This window comes from Lactuca virosa, chromosome 2, assembly GCF_052849685.1.
Source record: "Lactuca virosa cultivar CGN04683 chromosome 2, Lactuca_virosa_CGN04683_v6, whole genome shotgun sequence".
Classification (NCBI taxonomy): Eukaryota; Viridiplantae; Streptophyta; class Magnoliopsida; order Asterales; family Asteraceae; genus Lactuca; species Lactuca virosa.
In genome coordinates, this window is record NC_136427.1 from 173,188,656 (window position 1) to 173,199,732 (window position 11,077).

The 11,077-nt window shown below is 36.6% G+C and overlaps 1 protein-coding gene across 1 annotated transcript; it reads right to left on the reverse strand.

Moving 5' to 3' along the window:
• Positions 1-1,107: 1,107 nt before the first annotated feature.
• On the reverse strand, positions 1,108-2,538 carry LOC145159752 (expansin-A10-like). Its single transcript, XM_079078787.1, has 3 exons — positions 2,342-2,538; positions 1,938-2,250; positions 1,108-1,843 (listed from the first exon to the last, which is right to left on the reverse strand). The coding sequence occupies exons 1-3, from the start codon at positions 2,478-2,480 to the stop codon at positions 1,522-1,524; spliced, it is 774 nt and encodes a 257-aa protein (XP_078934913.1). The 5' UTR covers positions 2,481-2,538; the 3' UTR covers positions 1,108-1,521.
• Positions 2,539-11,077: the final 8,539 nt, after the last annotated feature.

An 11,077-nucleotide genomic window follows, 5' to 3' on the forward strand; every position in this document is an offset into this window, starting at 1 on the left:
AGAAAAAATTCAATGAATAGATTTCGAAGATAGACTATGAAGCTAAAGTTAGCAATAATCTTGTAAGTACCAACACACATATCCTTAGATTAACGTGTTATTAAGTATCATGTGAAGTCACTGTGTCAAATCTATATAATTTTGTGTGAAACATAATGAGATTGATATGGATGTTATGACAAACACGAAAAATATAATGTACGCTTAGTGTTGGTTTTACAACTATAAATACACCTATCTAATTATATAAGACTCTATGTGTAACCTATGATTTGACACCAATATATACATGCTCGAAATTATTAGTAACATAAAAGTGTTGCTCTAAATAAAATGACATTTTTGTTAAACTATATAGTTTTTGAAAGTTGTGTAAAGTTTCAGGGCCTAAAGTGCAAACATAGTATTTTTGAGAGGGTAAAGTTTCATCTCATGTAAAATGAAGGGCTATGTGAAACTCTGTCGATGAAACTTGAAAGCCCGCTTCCCTGTTTTCGAAAGGAAGCCAAAACCCTAGCAAAGGTTTTAACGCTACTTTATCTTATCTGAGCGGTACCGGAAAAGAGACGACGGCGGCGGTGTCGATGGTAGTGGGGGAGAGGCACGACGGAAGCAGCCAACCATCCGCAAGGTATTTGCTGGTTGCAGGAGCCTCCAGTCTAATTTGCTCCTTTCATTTGCCTACCCCACCATTCTCCGCCGGAATCCTCTCGGTAATCGCGATGAAGATTGCCCGCTTTCCGAGCCCCGCAGTTCATGTGCGATTGGGCGACGATGGCTTCGCGGGATTTCAATCCACTTAATCATAAGATACGTTTTACATTTAGGTTATTTTATTGTGAAAAAATGAAATTGGATCTCGCAATCGTAGATTGGGTTTCTTTCTCTTACAAATTAAAGTTTTCTTTTTAGTTTATTCGCGAATTAGGTTTCTTCTCTTGTTCATTCTTCATGATAGAACCTGTTGGAACATGTTTAATAGCTACATCTATCAAAATTTCCTCTTCTTTCATTACATTAACTGTTAATCAGTCGCTTGGAGTTTATATTGCTACAATATACAAATCTTTAATATCTCAAATTCTCAACCAATTCAGCACAAGGAAATCGACAAACATTGAATGTTATTCTCATTTCAAGTAACAAAACATACATTGAGGAATCTTTGACACCACATTTGACCTCCAAAAAAAACACACACATAACAACTTTAACTCTGAGCATTACACACACTAAAAAAGACATGCCACACAGTCCACCAACTCTAGTTGGTGTCCTTTTCCGGGGCTGTCTGAAAAGACTCCAGGAAATCTTTGTAAACAGTCAGATTTCCTGAAGTTTAGTTTACGCATCCAACTCTATGGGCCTTTCAAAACGGGCCCATAAAGTTTGTCTCATCACTATATTACATTAGTTACTATAATATATCAGTATTCCATACTTTAATCTTATAACTATAAATCACATAAAACAAAAAAAAAAAAAGTATTTTAACTTAACTGTTAAGTTAAAAGTTTGGAGTTAGAGACCGATAGACTTAAACTGTTTTCCAGCATAAGTCTGTCCAAAACTCCAACCTGCAGGAGCCACATTCTTAGAAACAACCGTTCTTCCATCACTTGTTGTGACCTTAAAAGATAAAGCTTGTCCATCAAGATTCGCACCACTTTGCCAATTTTGCCCCCAGTTTCTCGACATTGCTTGCCATGTATTGCTTCTAGACCCCTTAATAGACACCCCCACAACATCACCAGCACCACCAACATTTGTCAACAACACTAAATTGAAATATGAATGACCATTTATTGTAAATCTCATTCCACCCCTCTTCTTGCAAGCAACCCTATCAAATTCAATACATAAAAGTAAAAAATGTGAGTTTCATGTTATTTTTTTATTTAGTGATTATATTTTGTGAAAGGAGGAGGAAAGTTTACCTTCTATATTGAACGGGAATAATTCCAGCTTTGTATTGACCAATTTTCAAGAAAATCGGTTGAGCAAGATCGAAGTGTTGTTGTGGAGGATTACACCACCCTCCATTGTTGTTTGGAAGTGCGCTATTTGGAGGACAGAAGTTTGTAGCTGTGACAACAATGGACCCTGGAAGACACCATCTTTTATCATTCACACATTTGATCTCAAAACACGCTCCACATGCAAGTCCATTGTTGAATAAAGCAGTACTTAATGCAGCTGTATTTGTACCATATCCTTGACTATATAAATTTCCAAACCCACATGCTCCACCTACACATATATAGATATAAACATCAGTATATATATATATATGATAAAAGGTAATCCACAAATCTTTAAAAAGTTGCAAACTTTTACTTACCCATTGTACCAGAAGCATCGGCACCACCATAGAAGGTGGCATGGGCGTTAGACCACCCACCACCACCTATGCCGCTAGCTAGTGGTAGTGTTGCAATGGTGGTGATTGTTAGAACTAATAAGATTTCAAGAAACCCCATTTTTAGAACTGAAAAAAGATAAGTTATGAGGGAGTTTTGTTGAGGGATGAAGATGGAAGTGGGGAATGACACCTTTATATAAAGAATTTATGAGAGAGAAAACTGTAATGGCAGTTAAAGCGTTTAACCATATGACAAGTTGTTAATGTTAAATAAAATATGTTTTGCCTCCTTTTTTCACATGCTTCATGTTAATAGAGAATCGTATTCTGTGGGAAGAGTGATGAAAAAGGCAACTATAAAGTTTACTCATTATACTTGAAAGTATAGAGTGAAAGATTGTAAACAGGATTTGTGTTTGTGGTTTCAAGTTGTATTATATAAATGTGAATCAAGAAAGTGTATGTAAGCTGCAAGAAACCCTAAAAAGTTTAAAGCTTGAAGCCTACTATTATCTTATGATATTTTATTGATAATATGAAAAGAACGGTAATTGAAAATGAAATGAACAAAGTGGTGGAGTGAGGAAGGTAATTGAATGAGGTATTATATTCTATTATCATGTTTGGTTGGTTGGAAGGAATGGTCGATGGTATTTGTTCTTCAAACATCTTGTATGATATGTATAATTAGAAAGTTAAATAATTAAATTGATAAATAAAGGGAAAAAATATTTTGTAAAAATAATCTTAAATTAAATATCAACATATTGATAAATAGATTAAATATTAACATATTTCATGTCATTTGAAATATATACATGTATTTCAAATAATTATGAGTATTTTTTATTCACTTTAAGATGTTTGCAACAACAAAATAAGAAAAAAGTAATTTGACTGAAGTTAATTTTTTTTAATAAGTATTTTGTTATTAAAGATTATATAAATAAAAATAATACATTATTTTATATGTGACAAGCAAACAAACAAGATTATTTGGAGAATTAATCACAATTTATCATAATCCTCCATTCTATTCCGATAAGACAACCAAACAAGATTATTTTATTCATATATCAAAGATTACCTGCATTTTATATGTCAAGATCAAAGATGTTTTTACTTTTTAGATGGATGATACTATGGATAGTAAATGTAATTATGAATAAGGAAAAGAGGTAAATGATGAAAACAAATGTGAAAAAAGGGATTGGGAAGTGCATTGACTTTTTTGAGTATTTCATAAGATATGTTAAGTACTTTTGAGGTACGATTTAGTTTATGGAGATTAGCAAATAGAAGTGGCATTAATGATTGGTTGATTAGAATAAAACACCCACATGAAACCTAATTTGTGGCATGTGACCGTTTTAATTGCAAATGTAATTGAGATTGGAATGGCATTGACTTTATTTATTTATTTTCTAATATTATAGTCGCAAGTAGAGGAGTCACATGGTCACTTGGGATTGCTAACTTAAGTTCTAACAATTGGAAATTCAATTTAAGTAAATCAAGACTCCTTCAACTTTATAATTGACCATCGTTGTATTGGTTTTAGGAGTAGATGTATTTGTGGTTATCATTAATGTATTTTCTAAGTTTATTACAATTTATATGGGAAAGGGATGTCATGTAACATGTCATCTTTTTTGGACTTGTATGATATGAAGTGTTACTAACAAACAAATTACGACTATCCACAAAATCTATGCATTGGATTTGTATTCTTTTACTAAATCATAAGTTAAGTTTTAATTTGCTTCATTTCATTTCGGTATTTCTTACCGTAAATAATATCGAATCCGGTTCATCTTAAAGTCTTGTGGATTCATCAGCTCTTTTGTTATTGTTTTAGGCGGTGTTTGTTTTTTGGCAAAAAGTTTTATTATTATTATTATTTTATTATTTTTTTTTTATCTCTTTTGTTTGTAGAAAGACATCATAGAAAATATTAGTTTTTCAAAAGGCAAAAGATATAAAAAAGACTTTTTGACAACTTTTTCCAAATGATAGCTTTTGATTTTGGAATATGTTTTTTAAGTTCTAACCATATATGATTTTGTCCCACCACCAATGTCGTCATCATCGCTGCCACACTACCGCTGCCCATAACCATTGCCGCCACCTCCACTGTTCGCGCCAGAATCACCACCTCCCCCACCATCAACACTTTTGCCACCTCCACCACCAGCACCAACACAAACACTATTGGTATCTTTTATGTGTATTTTAAAAAACAAACAATTTTCTTTTTAAAGATTAAAGACATGGAAAAAGAAACTTTTTTACCATATTATATTCTACAAACATGAAAATTGAACAAAAACCACCTAATCAATATGATGTAAGAAATTTACTTACTATACAAATAATCAATGATAGCTATATACAATATAAATACAGAAACTAGTAACTTACATATTTAGTTTTATTCCACTAAAATCCATGAGGCGTCGTTATAATGTGTCATTTCTATCATGTAACCTTTGTGGGTTGTCGGTTGTCTACATGTTACTTGTCATTGCAATTCTGCCTTGATGCACATTAAAAACTTTTTTTCATCTTCGTTTTCTCACTCTTATAAATCTTCATGATAGCCTCACAATGATACGTAAGAAAACGCACTTGAAAATGGGTTAACTGAGTTAAGAAAATTAACCTTTAAATCATGTTCCATCATATTAATTGGATAGTCGTGAAGTATGATTATCATTGCAAGTTCTTACTTTGTAACTTGTTGATCAAGTGTATGAGCACAAACTGTTAACAACTTTATCTTTTTTCTCACGTAATGGATTCAAAATGGATTGTTTTATTAACTGGAGTTTCTTGAATGGATATATTTGCATGTGTTTATGCAAATGTTTGCTCCATTATTACTTTTCTCATAATTTTACTCACAATAGTTTGCATATAACAATACTTCTTAAACAAAGAGGAGTTGACAAGGCTATACGCAACTATTATGAGAAAAATTAGGGTGATCAAACAAGAATGATACCAAACATATATTACATGGAAACTTAGCATAATGCTATGTGAGAAAGCATCTGGAATAATTAATGCAATCCACCATCGTTAGGTCTATCTCCATAAGTTCATCTTTTTTGTCCCCATCGATGATCACCACTCCTCTATTCGTAACCGACACTAGTTCTATCTCCATCCTTTTGATGCTGACGTCTTTAAAGCCTCCTAGCACCGACTATATATGACAACATCTTGTCGAACATCCGGTTACACCACATTACACCCATACTCCCTCACCTTCTCTTATGCACCCATCATCTCACCTCCTCCCCTGCACCCCACCCCACCGCCTCACCTCCTCACCTACACCTACTACTATCAATGACTATCTTTGGTCATCATCCCTCTATATATCTTAAATCTGGCCAGGTGAAAACCTAAGAAAACATAGATAGATATGGTGTAAACGATCCTATGAAACTTTTTGCATTTAGATTTGGTCCGATGAAAGTATAAGAATATTTGGGGACAATAGATTCGTCTTAGGCGGTAAGTGAAGGAACTGTAGGGATTAGGGTGTAACATCCCAAAATTTCAGATAAAAATTTTGTTTTTAGTTCATTCCAAAATATCCAATAATCATGTCAAAACAACCAAGAGTTTATCATAGTGAAATAACATCAAATTACAAAATCCCAAAATCACATAATACGGAAAACATGGGCGGATGCGGTGAGATCAAGCCGGACCCTTCCCTTTCGAGCTAAAAGTACTTGAAACATAAACTGAAAACCGTAAGCACAAAGCTTAGTGAGCTTCCCCAAAATACCCCATACCATACATGCATAACAGTAAAAACATAATTAGGTCTATTTCACCCCCTTCGGTCTCTTTCAACCGGTATTAGGTATATTTCACCCCCTTCGGTCACTTTTAACCGACACTGAGTCTATTTCACCCCCTTCGATCTCTTTCAACCGGTATCGGGTATATTTCACCCCCTTCGGTCTCTTTCAACTGGTATCGGGTCTATTTCACCCCCTTTAGTCTCTTTCAACTAGTATCGGGTCTATTTCACCCCCTTCAGTCTCTTTCAACCGGTATCGGGTCTATTTCACCCCATACAGCTAACATACAATCATAACAGCAAGAGTCACACAGATCACATGCACATACAGACATAGCAGAAAATTGTCACAAAGAAAACCATCAACCCCTAAACGTAATGTAACGTCTAATTATTCAGGTATTCGTTTTAAACCCTGAATTGTGCTTTATTTGCAAGATTAGTCCCAAGTGGCAATTTCATAATTTCGGAGCCAGCTTGGGTATGCGGGGCGTACACCTTCGTACGCAGGGCGTACCCGGGTTCGCATTAGTACACTACGTGTACCCTGGTACGCAGGGTATACGCAGCGAGGGTGCAAACCCTAAATTTTAGGGTTTGGACCCTATTTAAACACATTTATGGCCATAGGCACCTTCTTATCTTTAGCCTCCTTCCTCATTTCGCAACCCTAGAGAGTGTTAGTGCATTGTGAAGCATGTAGAACCATTTTTGGTGCATTTTGGAGATTTTGGAGTATAAGGAAGAGAATTGAGGTTGTGGTGTTTCACTCAAGGCTTTGGATCCAACATCTTGTTCCCCTTATGCACCTTGTGGAGGTAAAAAGAAAGCTTCAACCTTGGTGTAGAAATCCTATGGATCTAGTTTTAACTCAAAGTTTTTCCTCTTTTTGTCCCAAACTTGGTCTTTGTGAGTAGAAGGTACTCCAAGGCATTTGAGTTTTCATTTAAGAGGTTTTGAGGGGTGTTAAGTCATAAAGTTGTGTTTTTGGTCATTAGTTTCTCTCCATGCGTGTGTTAGATTGTCTTAATGGGTTAAAAGACTAGGGTTTTTGGAGTTAATGTCTTAATAGCCATGCTAAACCATAAAGTTGGAAACTTTATGGTTAAGAACATCTTCTTTAGCCTAGATATGAATTTTGGACGTGAGTGCTTAAGGAATTAAGCACTTAATAGGAAATGTGGTGAGCAGCCCCATACGCTGGGCGTACCGAGGGGTACGCTGCGCGTACGAGGTCAGCTCCCCGATACTCGGTCAACTACGTAGTACGTCTCGCGTACTCACCGAGTCAGCCTGGATGACTCGGTTGACTTTGACCAGATTTTCTAGGGTTTGACCTAGGGGTATTTTAGGTATTTTGACCTATATGCTGAGTTTTGTGTCTTGGAATTTATTAAGGTGATTGGTAGCGTTGATCTCGGAGTAGAGTGCTATTCAGTTCCTTATCTATTTGCGAGGTGAGTTTTCTCACTGTATTCATGGGTCGGAGGCTCCAATGACGACACATTATTATGTTACTTGGGATGATAGTATTATGTGGTTTATATGTGATTGTATGTTGTGTTGAAATATACCCCAGGGTGGGGCCCACTATATCATGTTTGGGTTGAAATATGCCCCAAGACGGGGCCCACTATAGTATGATCGGGTTGAGATAGACCCTAGGGCTGGGCCCATATGTGTTGTTCGTGTTGAAATACACCCCAGGGTGAGGCCCTAAGGCTGGGCCCATATGTGCATATCTGGTTGATTTATACCCCAGGGTTAAGCCCAGTTGTGTGTTTGGTATGTGGTTTTGGGGAACTCACTAAGTTTTATGCTTACAGTTTATGTTTATGGCTTCAGGTACTTCCGGTTCGAAAGGGAAGAGCTCGACATGATGGCACAGCATCCTCCCCTCATGATTTCCACATTTGATATATTTTTCATCTGATGTTTTGTATATTATCACTTGGTGTTGATTTTGAACAATTAATGAATAGGTTGAGAAACTTTTAAAAGGAAAAAATATTACTATTTTCAGGACGTTACATGTAAATTCAGTGGGCCGACATTGGTGCCTTCGACCCACTAGTACAGTGAAGGAAACTCACCTCAGTCTAAAGATAAACAAACCACACTCGGGTTGCTGAATCGTAAAATCCTCTCGCTCCAATAAACTGGAGAGGGTGAATAATCTATGTATCTACAAGCTCCCTCTTGTGCAATGCTTCTCTACATGTCACACCCCAAAACCGGAAAGGCGGAAACGTTCCGGGGTGGAGGACGTCATGTTTAGCATCACAACCAATGAATAATAGGAAATATAGCAATACAACCAGTACTTTGGATACATAAAAATGTTTACATCAGTTTGAAACTTGTCTTAATTACATCAAAAGTATGTAAAAATATAAAAACCAGACTCTTATTGCTCCGACTTCTCTAAATCCAAGGAGTACCTGTCTACTGATTTCCTGAGAATACAAGCAGTTTGAAAGAATATCAGCATAAAGTTGGTGAGTTCATAAGTGGTATTTTGCAATGAAAACTTGTTGATGAGCTTGTAAAGGTGTTCGTATAGTTTCAAGAAAATCCGATATTTTCTTTAGTGAAAAATGTAGTGTTTTAAATTCTGTATAGAACCATGAATGTTCGTTACTGAAAACTGTAGTGATATGCGTAAATAATACTTTATGTGACTAGCTAATGCTAATCGTGATGTATAAGTATTTTGTACGTGAAACCATTGTATGATCGGTTCTGTTTGAAAACCCTAGAAATTTTCCAGTTGTAGTGTGTATTAGTTCTATTTAGTATAAATAAAAATGGTTGAAGGGTGCCAACTTGCAAACTAAAGGTGATTTATACATATTGTGAGTCCTATAACCATACTTGAATGACTAGAGACCTTTATAACGTTCTTCAGGCGTTAAGCTAAATGACATTTGTTCACCCCAGGCGTGCCTGCCTAACTGTAGCTAGCAGTTCAGGTGTGGGATTGTCAGTGCCGAATAGATCTATTCACAAATCTCACGCTCTCCCTCCAGGAGACTCTAGTTATACTATGATAGGATTTATCCATGTATACCTAAGGGTACAATGTTGAAGTAGAGCCTCACAGTATCGTACAATCTAGTTTACATGTAGTGTTGTAGCGTTATACCGTAGTGAAATTCGTATGCATACCGTATGTAGTGACAATTACAGTTATGAATGCCATGTTCATGTTGTGATGCAAACTATAACTAAATTTGTCATATATGATTATTAGTGCCAGTTTTTGTACTTGTTATGTTTCGAAAATCCCAAACTATACCGATTATAGTTTGCATGAATAGCGTAGTGAACATCGAGTCCGGAAACTATGCAATTTAGTGATAAGTTGAAAAACTTCCCTTATGTTCAACATAGTACAAAAGGGTTAAAGTATGAGAATTGCATGAGTTTATATTTGTTAAAAGCTCTTTGTATTAATTTACAAAAGCATTTATGGTTTAGCTTGTATTCTCCCCCCTGAAATCGTTTTAAAACCAGTAAAAGTGTAGGGGTATGAACTCACTGTTGTTGTGTGAAAGCGTTGACTGAATTGAAGATCCTCGAGTTGTTGTACGTGGCACTTAACGAAATCCTATTATCAAATAAATACATATATGTATCTAAATTAGCGATTCCGTTAGATAAAGTGTTGGAGAAACACTTGCTTTCGGTTAAGGAAAGTTACCGGAACCTGCTTGAATCGAGAAAACGAGCTTTCACCACTTAGGAAGAGTTTGCGGTCGTGAAGAGTTTACGGCCGTGAACTGGGTTTACGGTCTTTGAAGATGGGTCGTAAACGGGTTCACGGTCTTTGAAGATGGGCCGTAAATGGGTTTACGGTCTTTGAAGATGGGCCATAAACTCAAGAACAAGGGTGCTGATTTCGAAGAGAAATGTGTTCCAGATGCCCCGAAATAACTCTAAACGGTGTTTCTTGGTGTTTCCTCGAAGATTGGAGGCCTTCTAGGTGTTTACGGTCCAGAGTTTTAGAGAGAGAAAGAGAGAGTTCCCGGTCAAAGTTGTTCAAATGAGGGTGGGGGTCTCATATTTATAGGGGTTTTGTGGTCGGTGGGTGGGGTCCAACCGACGCTGGCCGCAAACGAGTTTACGGCCGTAAACAGGTTTACGGCCGTGAACTCCAGTTAGGCCGTGAACATGATGTTTTTCGAGGATAATTCGAGTTTCGCGCGGTTTTGGTTCCGACTTGCATATATAAGTTTAATTATATCATACCAGATGATTTTCTAAATCAAAGGTTCGACGGAAGATTAATAAAATTCAAATTTCATTAACGGAAATTGCATAATGGAACGGAAAAAGTTTCGGGTTGTCACACTACAAGTCTTCTTCTTCTTCTGACATATCGGGCATTATAATTATCCCCCACTTGAATCAGACTTCGTCCCCAAAGTCTGCCTCTGCAAACAACTCTGGGTAATACTCTCTCATCTCCTCCTCAGGCTCCCATGTCCATTCTGACCCCTTCCGGTGCTACCATTTCACCTTTACCAATTCCACAACCTTGTTTCGAAGAGTCTTCATCTTCCTATCGAGAATGGCCACTGTTCTCTGTAACTTCCCAAAAATTATAAGGTAAAAATTTCATTTTTAATTCAACTAGAAACATCAATACACTCATCAGGCCCCGCCTGGCATCGGACCCCGCCCGGTATACATATCACATACTACACCTGCAAGAGTTACACATACAACTACCATCCTATTCATAATAAATCATGGGCCAACATTGGTTTCTTCGACCCATCAAGCACAGTGAGGAGAATCACCTCAATCAGAAGATATCAAATCTCACATCCAAGTTTGCTGCACAACGGCTCCTCACAATGAACACAATCAATACCAACCTTAGTTACTTT

What these genes read in the sequence shown, in the direction of transcription:
- LOC145159752 (XM_079078787.1), bottom strand. Translation starts at nt 2,480, where the DNA reads ATGGGGTTTCTTGAAATCTTATTAGTTCTAACAATCACCACCATTGCA. An exon ending in CGATGCTTCTGGTACAATGG is followed by an intron (nt 2,251 to 2,341) that starts GTAAGTAAAAGT and finishes ATATATGTGTAG; the next exon opens with GTGGAGCATGTGGGTTTGGA. An exon ending in ATTCCCGTTCAATATAGAAG is followed by an intron (nt 1,844 to 1,937) that starts GTAAACTTTCCT and finishes TGAATTTGATAG; the next exon opens with GGTTGCTTGCAAGAAGAGGG.